The 21,709-nt window shown below is 41.6% G+C and overlaps 1 protein-coding gene across 4 annotated transcripts in view; it reads right to left on the bottom strand.

The window, feature by feature from the left end:
* Positions 1-741: 741 nt before the first annotated feature.
* The window catches only part of TTC7B (tetratricopeptide repeat domain 7B), a 130,878-nt gene continuing 109,910 nt past the window's right edge, over positions 742-21,709 (bottom strand). For all 4 annotated transcript variants that reach the window (XM_048485191.1, XM_048485192.1, XM_048485190.1 and 1 more), the window contains 2 exons: positions 17,982-18,184; positions 742-1,823 (listed from right to left, as the gene is read on the bottom strand). In XM_048485191.1, the coding sequence (XP_048341148.1) occupies positions 1,602-1,823; positions 17,982-18,184 (425 nt within the window). In that variant the 3' untranslated portion in view covers positions 742-1,601. The remainder of the gene's footprint in view (positions 1,824-17,981; positions 18,185-21,709) is intronic.

The raw sequence follows: 21,709 nt of genomic DNA on the forward strand, positions 1-21,709 counted from the left end.
CCTCCTTGAGATTTAGAGTGGAAGACTCCCTAAAGGCCACAAATATGGCCTCAAACTTTCCAGTACCGGAAGCTCTGCTCAAGTAACACCAAAGAGCCCTTTTGATCATCAATCTTGTGCCCGCTCCCCACACCAAAATGGTAGAACCACCTTTTGTGTAAATAGGAAAGACCTCAACTCTGCCCTGACTCTGAGAAGCAAAGATGAGGTTGGCTGACACCCCTCTCGCTCAGGAAAACTGTTCCACTCCTAATTCATTCCTATGCCATGAGGAGAGAGAGAGTATGGAAGAGGCAAAGGGCTTTTAAAAGTTCCCTGGTCATGGGGAAAATATCCCTTTGATTAGGGGCACCTTTTCTGCATTTAGGCAATATATTAATTTCTTCACCTTCAGTGCTTTTCCTCTTAAAATAGAAAACCACGCGAAGCGTGTTGTTCTTATTGCATCTGTGGATCAATTTACACACAAGGAAGCCTGTGCATGTATAACATGCCTTTCCGCCTTTCGCTTACTTTCCGCCTTTCGCTTCACTTGTGACCCGGCTGTGTGGAAAGGCTGACCTGTGATAGGTGGCTTCACAGACAGACCAGTGAGTTCAAATGAGATGGTTTTCTGAACATTCACTTAAATATTAGGCATTCAAAATGAGCCAGGTCAACAAGATGGCTTTGTCAGCAGCTGAGATGCCCATTTTTGATCAATCCTCCATTCACCTATTAAAAGAGCGGGCAGGCACCATATCCATTCAAAAATTATTTTATTATTAACATAATCTTCTCATTGAGTCAACTGGGTGTATAATGCCTAAGGAATGTCGGTAAATATTCCATCTGAAGCATCTTTTTACATATTTCCGTTGATAAATAAACTCTGAATTCACATAAAAAAGTTAAACTTAAATAACTAATATTTTCTTTCTTTTTTTTTAAACAGGCATACATTGGTAAAATATAAATATTCTTGTTCACATCTTTCTTCTAAATAAAGGTAATAACCAGCTACACATCACAGGTATAAACAACTGAAAACATAAACCTTTCAGTTCATTCCCTGGCCTGGATTACGGTAGAGATGGAAACAGCAAACTTCACATTTTCAATTTTGGGCCCAGAGAGGTTGAGAGACGAGAGGAGAACAGGTCTTTTAACAGGCTTGGCTAAAAATAGGCTGTTGCGCCACTGAATTTTAACTTGAATTCTATTATTCTAACATTTGGTGTTCAGTTCTATTTAGAGTTTTACATAACACTCAGATGTCACCAAACAAAATATGGCACAATACCCATTTGAACAATAGCGTCAGGTCTTAAAACTACAATGGGGGCAAAGATGTAGGCAATACACAAGTGGTGGTTTGCTGTGTGTATTCATTTTCCCTTTTTGGTTAGTCATTTTTCTTCACGCTAACATTAACAAACCACACCATTTCCACATGTTGGAATCCCCGCAGTAATGAACCATTTTTGCCTGCTTGGTTGCATGACGTCTCAGCCTGAAGATCTGCTTCTTGCAGTCTGGGGGACAGCTTTACGCCGAACGCTTCTTAACATTCTCACAATCAGCGGAAGCACGATGAATCATCAGTTTGCCAGGCTAGCCTTTCAGAGGACTCGGGGGATGATGGTAAAAGGAACCACGGGGCTGCTGGCTTCAAGTTCCAGCGCTGTCAGGAAACACTCCGTGGCTGCGTCGTCATTACCTTGAGCCTGCAGAACCACTCCAAGGCCGTTCCAAACCTCATGGGCGGTTGAATTCACCTGGACTGCATCTCTCAGGATCTTTTCAGCCAAGCTATACCTTCCAAGCTGGTGAAGGATTACAGCCTGTAAAGGGCAGAAAGCAGAGAAGGAGAAATGGCCATCACAAATCCAACAGGAATGGCCCAAAATAAAAACAACAGATGCACTAACGAATCCTCACTGATCTGCCTAGGAAATGGTCTCCTTGGACAGCAGAATTTTTGCATTATTGGTCCATTCTGTGTGAGAGTGTCTGCAAACTTCAGCTTATGAGAAAGACGGATTGACTGTGTATGCTTGACAAATTTTGCTCCATGGAGGAAAAGGAACGGCTGAAGAAAGGGCAAAGTAGGGTAGCAAAAGCCCATAGTCTGTGAAGCACAATGGTATTGTGAAGCATCTACCCTAGACCAGTGGTGGCGAACCTGTGGCACTCCAGATGTTATGGACTACAATTCCCATCTGCCCCTGCCAGCATGACCAATTGGCCATGCTGGCAGGGGCTGATGGGAATTGTAGTCCATAACATCTGGAGTGCCAAAGGTTCGCCACCACGGCCCTAGACATTCAAATCTAACCCTATTTTGGCTTATAAATATGTATGAACCTGTACGTTTTTAAAGACCTACTCATACAAACTTCTGCTTTAAGTAAATTGAAACATTTATAACCCTCAGCCTTATGCCGTAAAACAGATGAAGATGCCCCATTTATATATTGCTGGGCACTGTTCACTGAACTCCGTGGCACAGACTGGTAAGCCACAGCGCTGAAGTAAAAAGCTCTGCTCACATCCTGAGTTCGATCCTGATGGAAGTCAGTTTCAGGCCGCCTGCTCAAGATCGACTCAGCCTTCCATCCATCCAAGGTCAATAAATGAGTACCCAGATTGCTGGGGATAGACAACTGGGGAAGACAGTGGCAAACCAACCCCATGAACAAAGTCTGCCTAGAAAACATTGTGATGTGACCTCAACACAGCAATGAATTGGTGGTTGCACAGGGTTGCACCTTCACCTTTACTCTAGGCCCAATTTCTCATTTCTAGTTTAGTGAAAATGGACTACATTACTCCAGGAATGCCTTCATCACAGAACTTTAACAGGAAATAGCAATGTGAGATGAAGCCTAAACATGCAATTCAATAAGCTTCTCAAATTCATACAAGTGATTTTACAAACGTAGGCACTTCATGTTGTGCAGACCACTACAATGTGTTTTTAAAAAGGGACTGCAGGTTTCACTGTATGTATGAGTGGTATACATGTGCCATTATCAGACCAAACTAATCACGACACAAAGATGGCAGTACCTACTCCATTTATTTTTATCAATAGGCAGAATGTATTTTAGTACCCACTTGTATCATTATTGCCTGATGTATAATATAAGCATCATGTAAGGAAGGGGAGCTAAACTCTTATCCTTCCTTCTGCTTACTTTGCTGTATTTTGGTGCTTTCAGCATGTTCTGTACAGCCTAGTTAACTTTGATTTTTGAAGCTGAGCTGAGAGTGACAGAATAAGTGACAGAATATAGCAAAGTACAACAGGAGGTGGAGAACAGGCAAACAGAGGAGGTACCTTCCTTGGTTGTATGCCCTGTTTTTCTTAAACAAACAAACCCCAAATCCAAATCCATGTACACATGGATCCTCCCCATTATGTCTAGCTTGCCACTTGAAACGCACATTTTCCATTTTGTGCTAGGCAAAACCAATCGTTAGGTGACCCTTTGAGATAGAATGAAGACACTCCTCAAAGAACAATGTAAAATTCTGGTGGCCTATCATTTCGCAAAGAGGAAAGGGTTTACTAAACATGGGAAAGACAAGCTTTCAAAATGCCTTCAAGCTTTAGGAAATAGAAGCATGAGACATGAGTCCACTGAGGATTCCTTCTATTCCCCACTACAGCAAAGAGAACCAACTGCTCTGAAACAGCAAACAGAGCCACGAACGATAAGAATTGCAAGCATAAACATACATTATTTACCTCTGTAAATATAAATCCAAATTAATTACTACCTGAATGCCTCTTTACACAGAACAAACTGAGAAAGTCCCCACAGAGATGACATTTCCCATTCTGTTTGTCTTTCTGAACAGACAGAATGTACTTTAAGTGGGCTAAACATATTTACACAAAGTGTATCTTTAAAGAACTCAAATGATTTTGTTTCAGCCAGCAGCTGCAGCTAAATCACCAGCATGTTTTACTTAAGCTTCAGAATACGGCCACAGACACTGCTGATAATGGAAGGAGGCAAAACTTATTATCTCCTTGGAGGAATGACAGGACAAAAGTGAGGCAGGCACATGAAACTTTAGGAGGCAAAAAATTGCAGTAAATGGCATTGGCAGCTAGCACTACCAAACCATGGTTTGGCGCTAACAGAACAAGCTCTGTGCTCTTTCTCTTGCGCAACTGGAGTCAATCATGCCTTTGGTTTCACATAAACATATAGTTGCCTGTATCTCCAAAACAGAAAGCTATGGTTTATGCTTCCCAAACAAAACAGGATTCGAAACCAGCTTCAAACTGTGACTTCTGATTCAATAGCAAACTATAAACTGCAATTAAGTGGATTTTACCGTTTCTCCGAAAATAAGACATCCCCTGAGAATAAGACGTAGTAGAGGTTTTGCTGAAGTGCTAAATATAGAACATCCCCCGAAAGTAAGACGTTGCTTTTTTTTTTGTTTGGAAGCATGCCCGTCGAACAGAACACCGGAGCATGCAGCTGTGGAGCGGAAAAATAAGAAATCCCCTGAAAATAAGACATAGCGCATCTTTGGGAGCAAAAATTAATATAAGACACTGTCTTGTTTTCGGAGAAACACGGTATTAAATCACTGGGATGGGGGCAGAACAGAGTTTCTTCTCACATAGTGAAAAAAAATAACATGTGAAATGTACCCCAAATCCCTGGTTCTTAACATTTAGTTATAAATTAACTGACTTCAAAGATTAATCAAATAATAACTGAAAGTGTCTCAGTGTTTTGAAGTATTTCAATCTGAAATGCGAAGTTTCCAATACAAACTGGCTTCTTAAAGCAATAACGCAATATAGAAACGGAACAAGCTTTAAAATAAAGTCGGCATGCTTATCAACGGACTCATCCAGTATTGAGCAGCAGTGGCGTAGGTGGTTAAGAGCTCATGTATCTAATCTGGAGGAACCAGGTTTGATTCCCAGCTCTGCCACTTGAGCTGTGGAGGCTTATCTGGGGAATTCAGATTAGCCTGTGCACTCCCACACATGCCAGCTGGGTGACCTTGGGCTAATCACAGCTTCTCGGAGCTCTCTCAGCCCCACCTACCTCACAGGGTGTTTGTTGTGAGGGGGGAAGGGCAAGGAGATTGTAAGCCCCTTTGAGTCTCCTACAGGAGAGAAAGGGGGGATATAAATCCAAACTCTTCTTCTTCTTCTTCTTCTTCTTCTATTGTTAGCTGACCAGTAAACTGATTGCTTACAATCTGATCATAAAATATCGTTGAATATTCCGTGAAGCCTAGTGTCACTTCATAAATGGCAGCTTACCTTTGAAACAAAACTGACTTTTAAAAAACAAATACTTCTAATTTGCTTTATTTTTATATTTTTTTAAACACAGACATACCTTGAAGTTCCAGAACAAAGTCAAAGTGAATTACTGTACCAGATATAGTGAAAAGTTATAGTTCACCATAATTATTGAAAGAAAATTTCATTTTTATTCCACAATGATTTGTTTTTGTAATGTGTACAACTATCAGCACTGTTGGAAGATTAAATTATCTCTATCTTTTTGCTCTAATAAAGTTAATACTTTATTTAAAAAAACACTTAGTCAATATTTAACTGGCAAGTTGACCACACTGGTTTTTGATAAGTCAAATGCCCAACCCTACTTTTAAAGTATTATTATTTAATATCTACACAATAAACCAGCTCAATTATATGCAATTCGGCTTTTAATTCATTCACTGAAGCAGACAGTGGAATACCGTTTGAGCTCAGTGCATGTGTTCATTATGCTACTGTTTGCTTTGCATGTCTGTTCCTGCCTTTTCACTTTGCTTTCAACCTCCAGTACATCACATATATGCAGCTGCATCATTCTAGATATTATCAAGTTTCCAGTCCTCCTTTGTTAATTTCCACTTCTCAAACACACCTCTAGGGAATCAAATTACGTACTTCCTTCTGTTGCAAAACGCTCTTTGTTGGCGACCCCTGCTCCATGGCCAGAAGGTGGCAAAAAACCTCCAGGATCCCTGGCCAATCTGGAAAATCGCTTCCTGATTCCAAAGTGGTGATTGGCATTGCCCTGGGGATGTAAGAGAGCCAAGCTCGGATGCAACCATTCCTGTTGTCCCTCTCTCAATTTTCCTAAATTCACAGAACTAGCATTGCTGTCAGATGGCCACCTAGCCTCTGCTTAAAAACCTCCAAAGGAGGAGTGCCCATCATCTCCTGAGGAAGCCCACTCTGTCAGGAAGTTCTGGCCTGACCTTCTGGGGCAAGAGAAAACAACTCTGCACAATCCTCTATATGACAGCTCTTCAAGTACTTGATTATAACATCACACCACAGTTGTTCCCTCTCTGGGTTAAATATACCTAGCTCTTTTGAACTCTCCTTATAGGACGTGGTCTCCAGACCTATCACTATCTTCATTGCCCCTCTCTGGGCACATTCTAGCTTGTCTATATCCTTCTAAAATTGTGGTGTTGCAAACTGAACACAATAATCCAGATGAAGTGTAACCAAAGCAAAGTGATACCATCAATTTGAATTAACTGGATACTCTACGTATGTTAATACAGTCCCAAACTGCATTTGCCTTTTTAGCTACCACATCACACTGCTTACTCATATTTAGTATACGGTCTACTAAAACCCCTAGATACTTTGTGTACATATTACTGCCAAGACAAGTCTCCCCCATCCTACCAGGGTGCATCTGATTTTTCCTACCTAAATGCAGAACTTTACATTTATCTTCATTGAAATTAATTTTAGTTTTATTAGTTTTCCAGCCTGTCAACATCATCCTGTATCCTGACTCTGTCTTCTACTGTATTTGCTACCAGGTTATCTAGGGTTAAGTTTTGCTGTATGTAGGTGTATGCATGCACCTCTGAGTGCCTTGTGTTTTTCTTGATCTATTTTTCTAGATAAAGGTTTAGTTTTTGATTCTATTTTTGGCCAAGTTTATTTCTGGGAACCTTCCCATTATCATAGTGAAGTGCTACCACCTTACTCTCGACCTTGATATATACATACAGACAGTGGTCCCTCAATTTTATTCAGATACGTGTGTGTGTGTGTGTGTGTGTGTGTGTGTGCGCGCGCGTGTGTGCTGTTGATGGAGATATGCTCCAAATGCTGGGGTTCATACATGTGTAGGCCATTTGCGTAACTGAGTCATAGTCTCTTTGTACCGCTGTTAAATTTTGAAATATTTTCATAAAGTAAGTTGCCCATAAAAGTAATGTCATAAAAGTAATGTCAAGAAGTACTATTTTCACTTCCACTTCTATTTATTTGGTGACAAGATGATATTCTCATGACTCATGGCAGTTTAAGTAACATGATTATTCACGGGCATAGATTGCCAACTAGACTGACTAATGCTTCATCTAATTTCTATGACTACCTTTACAAAAATAATGTCACTCTTAATAAGACTTTAAAAAACCTTTAATATTGAACCTTTAATACTTAATGCAGTGCTATAAAACTCTGAGGACTATTCTAAACAGCATTGGCTGAAGCCAGTGATCTTAGGCTGTAACTGTTTAGGATCACATAGCTAGCTCCCCTCCAATGCACACAATGTTTCGTCTTCGCTTATATCAATATTTCTCTGCCACCATGAAAACTAGTTTTTAAAAAAGGATGATGGTACTTAAAATGCCAAAAGAGCCTTGAGACCTACCTCAGCCTCCATGTAGCCTATCCGCTGTCCTGATGAAATATACCAGCTTTTCGTTGAGCATATAAACAACAGAACCTTATATAAAACTACATATGAGAAGCACAGCTTTATTAAAAATATTAACAATTACCAGATAAAAACAGACCATATAATTATCATTTAAAAACCAAGAACCTCCTCCTCCCTCCCTCCTCTTCCTTGCATGCCATCCCTCTCTCCCTTTCCTCCCTTTGCATGGCACCCCCTTCCCCTTGCATGCCACCCCTCCCTCCCGTTCCTTGCATGCCATCCCTCTCTCCCTTCCCTCTCCTTGCATGGCACCCCTCCCTCCCCTCCCTTGCATGCTACCCTCCCTCCCTCCTCCCCTTCCCTTGCATGCCACTCCTCCCTCCCTCCCCTCCCCTCCCCTTGCATGGCACCCCTCCATCCCCTCCCTTGCATGCCACCTCTCACTCCCTTCCCTCTCCTCACTCCCTCCCCTTCGATGGCACCCCTCCCCCTCCCTTGCATGCCACCCCTTGAGAAATGATTCATTGGTTTTTGTGCTATTATTGTTTAGTTGCACATAAACACATTTTTCAAAGTGTGAAACTTTGTGCGCTTTGCACTACATTAATCCTTTTACCATCTCTCCAAAGAGGATGTCAAGTTGCTCAACTTTAAGCTTTTAACTCGTTTGTAGGGTTAAAAGGATCTTTATGGTATTCTGATCTTCCTGGTTTGCCAACTGCCTGCTTTGCCCAGTTGCAATATCTAGTATGGATGTATATGGAAAGGCTTTTCTTCTAGGTCAAATGTTTTATACGAAGAAATGTGGCCCTTCCTTTAATCAGTTCCGCCCTTCATCACAGTAGTTGCTCAGTCCAGTTCTCTTAATTACTTTGGCAGCCTAAACAATGACACAAATCCATCTTTCAAAAGACAGTGACAGCATTTTGACCTGTCCTTTGGGATGCTTCTCTAACAATCCATGCTTTCCAAAGCACTGCAGTACCATAAACTATGGACAGGCCAAAGGTGGAAGGCAGCCAGCCAATTTGCAGTGGATCCTAATTCTAGCTACAAAGTACGCTGGACCAGATTTGACCTTGCTCTGATTCCAGAAGGCACTTTTAATGCTCTAAGTGAATACAGCATATGTAGGATCACTCAACACAATTCCGTTTACTGTTATCGCATTTTGAATATTTTTGCAAAAAAATGTTTATCCTGATTTTTTATAAACATGACTAGCTGTTAAAAAAGTACCAAAACAATCAAATTTAAGCTTAAAAACAGAATAAGTTTTCTTGCTTTGTAAACTTTACAGATACTGGGGGACCCTAGGACTCAGTAGATCAAGCAAATTAGAAACAAATCTACCTCTGAGACAAATAAACTGCATTCTGATAATTAAATAATCTTAGAATTTAAAAGAAATGAAACAAGAGAAGCAAACTGTCATTAACTTGATTGGTTAAAAACAGCATTACTCTTACATGTACAAAATACAAGGGTATTCTATCCTACAAAGAAGCCTCACAGAAATAAAAACAATGCAGATGACAGAGAGCCAACGTGGTGTAGTGGTTAAGAGCAGGTGCACTCTAATCTGGAAACCAGGGTTGATTTTCCGCTCTGCCACTTGAGCTGCGGAGGCTTATCTGGGGAACCAAATTAGCTTGTGCGCTCCAACACATGCCAGTAAGGTGACCTTGGGCTAGTCACAGTTCTTTGGAGCTCTCTCAGCCCCACCCACCTCACAGGGTGTTTGTTGTTGAGAGGCGGGAAGGAGATAGTAAGCCCCTTTGAGTCTTCTTACAGGAGAACCGGGGGGGGGGGGGGGGAGAGATAAATCCAAACTCCTCCTCTTCATCATCCTCCTGTCAGTTGAAAGTGCTGAAAGTTGTGGATTTTTCCCGCTTGGTCCTTCCCCAAGTACCCCATTCCAAACTCTATTCCTGGGGTCACAAAACTCATGTGGACTAACAGCCATGCAGATTTAGATTAAAATAGAATAAATTCTCTTGTTTTATAAATTTGGTAAATCTGAAGTCTGCAATGGGGAGGGAGAAGGAGATTAATTTTTTTTCTGCCCTTCTGCCAGCAGAAATCCAATGACAGAACAAAGAAAGTGATTTTACCTCCTTCCCTCTCTGCAGGCTCCCAACCTGCATGGCTGTTAGTTCATGTGGGCCCAGGGTCCCAGGAATAAACTTTCCAAGTGTTAGCAATGGCCTCTGTGGCAGGGGGGGAGGAGAAGTGGGAAGAGCGGGGAAACTTGCACGGGATCCAACCCTAAAGCCAAAAGAACCTCAATCCAAATAATAATTATATTTTATGTTAATGTAAATTAATATATTTGAAAGGAAGAGCCAAGATCATTCTCCGAAAGCCCTCTTACAAAGGAAAATCTTTAAGAAGCCTTGTGAAAGTAACTGAGTAACTTTCTTGGAGAACATGACTAGGAAAGAGCCATTTCATACCCTACATTCCACCACAGGGGGAGGAGGTCAGCCTGTGTAGTCAGTACTTTGACTAGACTGACCAATGGTCTGACTTGATATAAGGAAGCTCCATATGTTCACTGACAAAAGCTGTCTTCTTTGTTGTCATCCTTTTCACATAAACAGGTTGAAGCATCTGGTCATCATTAAATGCCATCGAATCAGAAGTGACCCATGGTAACCCCAACTGTGCGCTGTTCAAGGCAAGAGATGAGCACAAGTGATTGGGCATTGCCTTCCTCTACATAAAATCCTAGATATTTCTTGGTGGCCTCCCACTCAAGTACAACCCTCCTTATCTTTCAAGTTCTAAGATCCAGGTAGTCTAGGTTATTTAAGCATCAGGAGCAAGACCTTAATAGACATTAAAAGGTATGAAGAAGCCAATTTTCTGGCCTCCTGTAGCACAGTAGCTCATAAACACCGTGAGGATGACAGACTACCCGATTCAAAGAAGATGAATGATGAAGCTTTTGAAGGTCTATGCAAATATTACAGTTTGTCTACAGGAAAAGAAGCACAGGTGTAGCCAGCTAAGAAAATTATACTTTTGATTAACTGCTATTTAAGTAAACCTGCAGCTTATCCAGTCTTTAGGGTTTATGTTGGTTAACAGCAATACATCTTCATCTCATTCAGCTTCACATCTTCATTCCTAATTTCACGGTAAAGTAGACAGATCACCTCCACATAAAATATCACAACATTAAATTGCTTTAAGAAACCTTGGATTGGAGTGCCACTCACTGAATTAAACACGGTTTTATGGGCACAAATATATTATCAAGCTAAAGACACATAATGTGCCCATTTATTAGTCAAGCTACAGTAAGGTTTTTTTAAAAAATATATACTGGTTACTCCCTCCCCCCACTCAGATGGTCCTTGACAATCTATTTCATTGGTCAGCAGAATCTTCCAGCAGAGAGGAGTTACAGAGAAGGCGCTTTGCAAGTAAAACTAGACTATTAAGCTCACACAGAACTCCCCCCTCCCTCTCAAATGGCAAAAGGCTTTAGGTGGGGCTATTTTTGATGACTGACAATGTCATCCTAAGCCAGTGTTGGCAAACCTTTTTGAGACCGAGTGCCCAAAATTGCAACCCAAACCGCACTTATTTTTCGCAAAATGCCAACCCGGCAATTTAACCTGAATGCTGAGGTTTTAGTTTAGAAAAAAACGGTTGGTTCCCTCTTCCTCCACCTCACCTGCTCGAGCAGGGGCTAGCCTGCTCTAGCCTCCAGCAAGTCCAGCGCGCACCGCTCTGTGCCACTCTAGCATCTCTGTCTCCTCTGTGCCCCCCCCTCGGGCAGCAGCCACCCGGAGCACAGGCACCAGGCCCGTCAGCTGAGTCCTCCTTCCTCACCGCAGTGCGCGCATGTCATGCTCAGTGGCCCAGGCCAGCCCTGGGAGGGGGGGGGTGCAGAGTGGGCCAATGCCCCAGATGCCACTTGTGAGGGTCATGTGGGGGTTGCATTTGTGTGTGTGGGGGGGTGATTTTCCACCCCCCGCATGACGAACTCTGTATGAGCGTGCCCACAGAGAGGGCTCCTAGTGCCACCTCTAGAACCCATGCCATAGGTTCGCCATCACTGTCCTAAGCAGACCCTTCTATTGAAGTTGCTGGCCTCAGAAGGGTGTAACTTGGCTTAGGGAGGGCATTCTGCAATTGGCAGAGAATACAAATATTGGCTTTTTGGATGTGAGTCTCCAAAGAGTATATTAAACCAAAAGCCTCATACATAGCTTTTGCACCCCTCCTGACCTATTAAAGAATCAATGAGCTGAACTCTTAAGCTATCAGACCAAAAATGCCCACTACACCCTGTACTTAATTGGGATCAAATTGCACCGAGAGGTATCTTCAGGAGCTGCCAGCAGTCAGTGGCATACCTGGGGGGGGGGGGGCAGAGTGGGCCAATGCCCCAGATGCCACTTGTGAGGGTCATATGGGGGTTGCATTTGGCCACCCCTTCCCCCCCCTGCACTTCCCCCTCTGCACCCCACTCACTAGCCCCCGCCTGCTTGCCCAGCCTGCTGCTTGCCTGGCCCACCTGTTGTCTGCCACCTGCCTGATCACCGCTTGTTTCCCCTTTACTATGCAGTCCATCCAGTTCATATAGACTCTGTGACCCCAGGAATCTATTTTCCTGAGACCAGAAAGGACTGCTAGGAGGAACAGAGCAAGAGAATGATCTATGATCATTGTGTCCAAGTATCATGGGATCTAGGCAAAAAAGGGGAGAGAGAGAGAGAGAGAGAGAGAGAGAGAGAGAGAGAGAGAGAGAGAGAGAGAGCATGTATCGACCAGCCAAAAGACACAAAAAATAGAATGTAGGTTTTTGAGTTCTCCATCTTTTTCAAGCTAGATGTCAAAAACAAACAAACAAATAAACAAAATGGGGCGGAGTCAAAAAGAAAGCTATTTCAGGCCACTTGCCCTCAATACATGTAGAAGGCCAGGAGAATCCAAATCAAAAGAAGGGATAGTAGAGCTGGTATCAGATTGTACTTCTGGCCTTCTGGAAAGAAGAACAAGGGGGAAGGCCAGCCTCCCATTCACATGATAAAAACCAGGAGTTAAATAACTGCCTTTATAATATCAAATTGATCTTCAGTACTGTTAATATAATTACCACCACATTTTCCCTCTTCTCTCACATTTCTGGGGGACCTGTCTGTTCTATACAGCCAGACGGAGAGTTCTGGAGAACTCAAAAACTTGCACCCCATTTTCCTGTCATTCTGGCTGATCCTGATAAAAGGCTTTTGGTCTTGAAGATCTCTTGCATAGAAATATCACAGACTGTAACTCTTGCATTCCGTGGCCTTTAAATCTCACACCTAATGAAATGACAAGAGTGGGTTTTTTTTTTCTTTTTCAGACAGAGACAGAGATGAGTGAGGTCAAGGATGGACAGTGAACTGTAGGGATAAGGAAAGATGGCAGGGTGACGTGAATTTAGATTTATTAAACAAGTAGATCTTGAGAAACGACTTGGAAGACAGAGAAACAGTCTGAAAAATAGAGAGGGTGGTTGCTAGGAAAAAGGCATAGCCAGAGTATCCTGTGATACCAACAGCAGTGGGTGAAAGGGATAAACAGGGAGATAATATATCACTTTGTGAAAAATGGTGGACTAGAAATGGGGTGCGTGCTCAGAGAAACCGGAAAAGACAAACAAACAAACAACCCAGAAGCTTGTGGCTGACACAGATAGCAAACCAGTGCAAAGAGATAAGAAGTAGGGCGACTGTGACCATAGTGGCAAGAACCTGGCTTCGTAAAGATATTCTGAATTGTTGAAAACGTGATAGAGGAAGATACTTGCAAGAGCTTTATTGAAAGCTGCATGAAAACAAACATGGGTGTGGACATTACAACAGGAAATAATGGCTGAATCAAATGGCAGATACCTTTTCCCTAAATTACTTTATTAAAAAAATAAAAAAGACTCACACATGAATCACTTTTCAATTCTTTTCATCATAATGTTGAAAATATCTAGACATCATACATTTCAGTAAAAGGACTGAAAGTAAATCAGTGACGAAGTGACTTACTTTTGATTCGCAAGAAACCGTAAAAGTACATCTTTTTAGCTTTTAATTAAATTAGCACTTGGATTGTAACATACTGGGGTTTTTTCCTGGTTTATCCAACAAATTGGTTCTGATGTTTGTTTTTGCTATTTAGGAAAACGGTTTGGTGATTAGAATCAGGTTTTTTAAAACAAATATATTTTAAGCAAAGAAATACAATTTTAATTTCAAAATAAATTTTAAATAAAATTTAGTGAAATTAACCAAAAATGCAGTGATTTGTGACTTTAAGAACATCAAAAATATTGCAAAAATTATTTAGGACTTTGAAAAGACTGGTATTTGTTTAGTTCGTTTTCTTCACGAAATAGCTTGAAAATAATTTAACTAAATTTAATTAACTAAAATTCTTGACTGGTTAACTACCAAACAGATGATATTTAATAAACACAAGCTTAAGAAAATATTAAACAGTTATAAATTGACCTAAATTACAGTTATGTTGATATAATATAGAAAACAATAGCAGTCTTGTCCCATATATCAGCAGTAACTTGACTAGTAAGCAAACCGGTGTCTGCATATATTGAATAGGCTGGACTTTTGCATCTATTTCTTCTCTCTCAAGCAGAGTTCAGACTCAGATCCCCGCCCTGCCTTGTTGGCTTTCAGAATGCTATTTAAAATTTTTAATTCGAAGATTGCAGTACTCTCAGGAAATCCTAGAAAACACTTCCTAAAATACAGGCTATCGATATCTATTACAAAGAAAGTATGTAACACTGCTGACAACCTTTGGCTTAGGTGCATTTTAAAGGGAGTTAGATTCATGAAGGATGTCAATTAATGACTATTAACCATGATGGCTAAAAGTAACCTCTTTGGAGGTCAAAGTAAAAGTAGTTCCCTCTGCAAGCACCAGATCATTACTGACCCATTTTGTGATGCCACATCACAATATTTACTAGGCAGACTATTTACAGAGTAGTTTTGCCACTGATCTCTCCAGTAATCTACACTTTGCCCCCAACAAGGTGGGTACTAATTTTCCTTCTTTGGAAGGATGGAAAGCAGAGTCAACATTGAGTCAGTTGCCTGAAACTGACTTCTGTCGGGATCAAACTCAGGTCGTGAGCAGACCTTGACTGCAGTATAGGCAGTATAGGCAGGGGTTTCACATTGGATGTAGTATACATCTGAATATCAGTTGCTGGAGACAATATCAGAGGTATATTTTAGCGTCTTTACCTTGCATGTGGCCTCACTGTGTATCTGGATGGCCAGAATGGGAAACTGGATGCTAGACTCTAAGGAGAACTAGTTAAATTCAGAGGGGTGGTTCTTAAGAACATGTCTTACTATTTAAATAAGAACATACCGGTAAATCTTACTAGTTAAATTTTAATAGAATAAAGCAAGTGACGGGACCTTCACCTGGAAAGACTCAAAGATGCATCTTAAAGTGTAGACATACCCCAGAATAATTCTGCACAGCAAACTATCTCATTTTGTTGGAATATACTCCTTCCAATGAGAAGAGTGACATCCCAGGTTTGCATAATAGTACAGAAAAATAAATCATAGCTCATTTATACTTATTGAAAACTTCCCTTTGACAACCAACAATTTGGACAGACCTCTGCTTTTAAATGATTACATGTTTCTGCTGCATTTTCTCGATTTAATTTGGAAATAATGCTTTCCACAATTATTGCAGTGCAAACAACAATTTGCACAGCAGGAGAGAGGTGGAGAACTTCAGAGCTTTGCAGTTTTCAAGGAGAGTTATAATTCACCTATCCCTGGGTGTGCAATGTTCAGTAATACATACTTTTCCAAACTGCAGATTGATGTCTAGCAACGTAATTGAACTGGGGGGAGGGGGGGACCATCCGTTTATTTCTAACAAGAGGAATGCATTAAAGGCTTTTGAATACAGGAAAGGATTATTTCTATCAGTTATCCAAATCAGTTTTTCAGCTAAGACCTCTGATATTTAAAACATTAACACCACCATTAAGGTCACGATTGCTGATTGAATTGTTGACCACTCGCTGGAAAGATCGGAAGGCAGACAAGCCACACGTCTGCAATCTGATTCACACATACCACTTTCAACAGCTCAGGACCAAAGATAAGGTGAATGGATCTCCTGTCTATTGACAGGTCTGACCCACTCTCGACAAGGAAGGTCTGCATGTACAAAGGCCCCTCCCCTGCATCTTCCCTTTTTAAAGTAACAGTAATGTATAGTCACTCAACACTCTTCTCTTTTCCTTTCTTCCAAAAAGCTACCAAAAGTGACTTATAATGCAGGTCCAAAAGTCGCACAGCAAAAACAGATAATATCAAACAATCTGGACAAAACCAGTTGTCCATATCTACTCTCCAAAGTTCTCTTGCTTAACTGAGTCATTCAAACTCTCCTGAAGACTAGAAAGGAACATGCCTTCTTGAATTCCTTAGGAAGTTTCATGCCACAAAGCAAGTGCCTCCACCATATGAACGTAATGATGTAGTGGCAGTTCTAATAGGTCTGCAGAAAGGGACAAAATGGAGGAACTGCTGAGAATACTGGAGCTGATGCACAGGTTTGTATAGTGAGAAATGGTCCTCTGGGCATCTGAGTTGCAGAGGGACCACAACACCTCCACTGAAGGTTCCACACCACAAAACCCCTGACTCTCATGGAAGAAATTGCAAACACCACCTCTATTCCTCTAGTTTCCTCTAGTTTCTTCCTCAAGTTTCTTCCAGGTTGGAGAAAAAAAACACCCCTTTAGTCAGGTTCCTTTGCAGATCTTGGGGGAAACTGGACAAGGAAACAAATATCTCCAAATGTTTTTTTTAAGAAAGATGTTACTTCCCCAATCCCTAATTAATGGAAAGCATAATACAACAGTTACATGTGGAGGCAAATGGAGGATGCAACTCTTTCTTCTTTCTCAACATACCCTTCCCAAAAATGTAAGAGTAGCTGTCCAGTAGTCTGTTTACTCCAGCATCCAATTTTACACAGTGGCCAATAACAGATGCCCCCAGAAGGTCTATAAGCAGGGCTCAGAGGCTGAAGCCTCCCCACCCCCTCATTTTGTCCCATTTTGTTTGATATTATCTATTCAGAAGATTACTGCCTCTCAACATGGAGGTTTCTATTCAGTCATTGTTGCTAATAGCCACTGAAGGACCAGTCTTTATAAATCTGTCTAATTCTTGCTTATACATACTAAACTAGTGCCACCAATAAACTCCACTTCTGTAAAGCACAACTCCCTACTCATCTGTCCTGAATCAGCTATCCAATGTGTATCTCCAGGTTCTGGTATTCTGGGAGAGAAAGAAAAAGTTGCCTCAATCCACATTATCTATCCCATAATTTTATAAACCTCTCATGTTCCTCCCTACCCACTCTATTTTCTCTAAACCAATAAGACCGAACTTGAAAGAAAGCCTTCCTCAGGGGAAGTGCTCCAAATCCCTTGACTTGTCAGGGATGTGGGTTCCTGCATTGCAGGGGGTTGGACTTGATGGCCCTTGGGGTCTCTTCCAACTCTGTGACTCTATTAATCTATGATTCTATGTTTTAGGCTGATAGTGCATTGAGCAGGGGGCTGAGGTGGAATGCATGGCCCATTCCAAAATCCATGATTCTGTGATTCCATGATTTTAGTCCACTCCATTCCTTACTGAGCTAGTTTTCTACTTGTGGGGAACTTTTTGTGCAAGGACCAAGGTATCTTGTATGGCAGTTGGCTGGAGGGTTACAAGGTACTTCTGCCAAATAGGAAGGGTGACCTGGGGAATATTAGAGTGAGGGCAGCAATCATGAGGTACTGGTTATCATAGTCCATTACGGATTAGTGATGTACATGACCCCATGGCAGGTATCGCTAGTGAGTCGGCACCTATGTGGCCTTAAAGGAGATGTTAAGCACAGAGTGTCATGGAAATTCTCAAAAATATCATGCAATGTTTAACCTCACTACATCTTTATCCCACCCTTCCTCTGTGGAACTCAAAGTGGTAAGCGTGGTATAGCTGGTAGTTTTTCCAGATTTCCAAACTACCTTGGACCTGAGATTGCATTATGGGACTTCTTTGAAACGTTTTCTTTCACATTAGTTTGCCCCCTCCATCTCTCTAGAAGACAGTCATAGGCAACCTTTTTCTTCCCTATAACTGAAGCCCAGTTACTCGAGCCTCCATGTTCTCGTACTGAAGGTCACTTCTTTCTGCTCAATCCAAGCATTTATACTTCCAGTGACAGGGAGATATATGAACTTACCAATCTCTGCATACTTTTGACATGTGTGGGACTGATGGATAAGGCCTCTTCGTACCAACGTTTGGCTTCATCAATGTTTCCCCGAAGTTCTGCCACTTGACCTCGCATGTAAAGAACGTTGTGGGACATTGGAAAGAGGTTAGCAGCTTCCTGAGTACATGCTGTGGCTTCTGCAGGCTTCCCGATTCCTATGTATACTTCAGCTGTCAGGAAGACAGATTAACACGTTTTTACCCAATTAAAAGTTCCCCTTTCTGACTTTCATTATATCTTTGTCTAAAAACGATCTGAAAAAAACACCATGGTCTGTGCAAAGATCAATACAAACGTGTCTTGTTCTATTTTACAGGGATAAACAGAATACAATCTAGTTATCATTATTGGTCAGCCACTCAAGGGGTTCAACCAATCCTCCTGTTTTGCCAATTCCCTTCAACAGCTAGAAAAACAGAACCACTTGGTTTGGTGCCCAATTTGGGTTGAAAGTACACAAGCCACAGATCCCCTCCTCCCCTCCCAAACATGATCTTGGAACAAGAGGATTCAAAGTGCATTGAGTTCAGTTCCAAGGGCATCTAATTAGAAGTGCCAATTTTATTCAGTGGGGCTGACTTCCAGAGAAGTGCTCTTAGGATGAAAGGCCTTGTGGTGCAGTGGTTAGAGTACTGATGAGATGTAAATTCAAATCCCAATCAGTCATGAAAACACTCTGAATAACACACTTCACAAGGTTGCCGTCCCCATAGACTTTCACTTGCGTAGTCTTTTGTTTTTCTAAAATACTTAAATTATAACTGTGATGCAATATTAAATGCTAATGCATTTTAAACAATAAGGCAGCTCTGAGGTGGAACAATCTTCCTAGCACGACTTTCCTCTTCGGGATATGAAGTGTTTAAACGCTATTTTAAACAAAGAACAACTGATGGCGTTTGCTAAATAGAACCTTTTGACTGATAAATTATACATTAAGGTAGATGTTATGATTGCTCCCCTTGACGCTCAGCTAGCCATTAAAAAGGTAGGACTGACACAGGCTGCGCACCGTGCATTGCTAAAAGATGTTCAAGCTAACATGTTTTAAAACCCAAATAAAACATGGTAGACAGGCATCCCAATCCAGAGCCCCCGGCGGTGGGAAGCAGCGCCCGCCATGGCATTGCCTCCAAGGGGGCTTCTTGGTGGCTCAGGAAGGCAGAAAATAAAAAAGCTTCCCTGCCACCAAAGAGCCCTCTTTTGGGCTCTATGTACTTACACTCAAGCCCTGGGCCTCGCCTCTGAAATGCCCCCATATGTCAAAAGAGGTGCAGGAGTACTGGAGGGCTGCGGTGGTCACCTGCTGGCGGATTTGCCCCTCCGTGGGGTAAGGGCCTTGGAGAGGGCAAATCCTCTGGCACAACCCCGCGCCACTTCCATAGGTGATCCCCCCCCCATTGGGCTGTTAAATGTATAATGTATAATAAGTATAATAAGTATAATATGTATAATAATGTATGTATGTATAATATAATATAAATGTATAATAAGTATAATAAATATAAAATGTATAATAAGTATAAAAATGACTCTATTACTGCACTACTACATTTGTATCACCTTTCATTTGACTATACTCAACACTACCTAAATCCCAAGCCAAATGTAATAGTGGGTGAGTGAAGAACCGGCAGCACTCCCCTATTTGCTGTGTGAATCAGACTGCAGCAGAATTCGTCTCCATTCTCTGTCCTCAGCAATTACATTATTTACCACTGCTTTGAAATCATAATGACAATAATACCTTTTGCAGTTTTGTCATAAGAATGCACTGTATTTACCTTCATCTATAATTTAGGCACATTATATAGATATCGATTATAAAGGAAAAAGTACCATGATGTTGAATAGGTAGGTTAACGGATCCAACTGATACTTTTAAGAATTAATATGTTTATGTTTTCTAACTCTGAAGCTGTAAATTTTTTTTGAAAAAAACTGTTGTGCAATTTATAAATATGAATGCAAATTGTAAAATATAACAGAAAATCAAATGTCAAACAATACTAATAAATGTTTGTCAATATAGTAATTCTCAGCAAGGCCCCATCTGCAGATGACTAGAGCCACAACCAGACAAGACAGATCTTTCTACAAACCCAAGAAAAGCCCCAGGTTTGCAGAAAAATTTGACATCTAAAAAATATAGTGTTAAAATACCTTTAAAAAAAGCAGCATCCCTGTATCCTCAAGAAACTAATGCCCACAGTGGCCATTTAGGGGTTGCCAGGCAACCACAATAACAGTATCAGCCCTCAACTCTTGGTTTCTGTCTTTAAAAAGGCAAGAGGAAGGGGCAGAGCCCTTTTGAGGCCTGGTTTGGCTTCCAAGTCTACCCCTGCTCTCTTCCATCCTGCCCTTGTGGGAGGACTCACTGGAGCCAGGCCTGGCAGCACTCAACAGATGTGATGAACAACTCACCCAGACCTTGTAGCAAATACCTGATGACTCACTACTATTCAGCTGCAGCCCCTGCTCTAAAGATAGTTCTCCATCACGCTACTGGGCACAACTCAGTGGCCTTCACCATGCAACCTGGCTGAACCCAGTATCTGGCACTGCTCATTGGGATTCGGCGGTTGGCACCACACAAGTGGGCCATCAGTTTCCAGGGTAGAGGCTGCCCTGGAGAGTGAAGGAAGGAAATCTGAAGACAGGGGGTCAGATAAAGGTAGACTGGAGGGAAGGAAATGAGGAAACTGGAAAAGGAAAGAGGGCTATAAAGACGAAGAGCGTGAATTTATACCCTCTTTTCTCTCCTGTAAGGAAATTTAATGGGGCTTACAAGCTTCTTTCCCTTCCTCTCCCCACTACAGACACCTTGTGAGGTAGGTGGGGCTAAGAAAGTTCTTAAGAACTGTGACTAGCCCAAGGTCACACAGCAGGAATGTAGGAGAGGGGAAACAAATCTGGTTTCCCAGATAAGACTCTGCCACTCATGTGGAGGAGTAGGGAATCAAACCCTGTCCTCTAGATTACAGTTCACCTGCTCTTAACCACTATGCCACATTGGGGGCTTTCAAGGAAGGGAAAGAGGAAATAGTGGGGGAGGAAACAATCAGATACCCCTGCAAGTCCTTGCAGGCTCTCCATTCATTCCTACAAATGATCTACAGCATCTTCTGAAGATGCTACAGGCCCTGCTAACTCTGGAGACGAGATGCTGGGAAATCCATTTCATGCACAAATGAAATGTTAAGTAGATACTTGTGTCCATCTTAACTGCCACCCCACCCTGCAAGTCTCTTCTGGATAAGCAAGTTCTATGCCTCTGCTTATTGTACCAAGAATTCATTTTTCCTGCAGGAAAATGCATTCAGGAAAGAAAGGGTAACTTTCCACCACTAGTTGCCCATGAATAATGGGAGACAGCTGCAAAGTCATATTGTGCGGCTTTATGTTTTCAGTGTCAAGACCGAGTTCAGGTTTGGAGCCTGTCTTCCTCTCCCCCAGGATTTCCCTTATGTCCAAAGATGCAAATCCTTGCTTTTCCAACTAGATTTGAGTTGAAAAATTCTGCCATATATGGCTGGAATGAGCGTGCTGATTTACAGTGCTACGCTCTCTTTCTAGATATAATGATATTTTAAAATGTACTGTAGGATCTTACAGAATGCGTCTTAATAGATGAGCATGATTCTCTGGCCTTCCCACCCTCCCAAATAGCTACTGACTTTTTAAACTGGCAATCA

This window comes from Sphaerodactylus townsendi, linkage group LG02 (genome assembly GCF_021028975.2).
Source record: "Sphaerodactylus townsendi isolate TG3544 linkage group LG02, MPM_Stown_v2.3, whole genome shotgun sequence".
NCBI classification, from domain to species: Eukaryota; Metazoa; Chordata; class Lepidosauria; order Squamata; family Sphaerodactylidae; genus Sphaerodactylus; species Sphaerodactylus townsendi.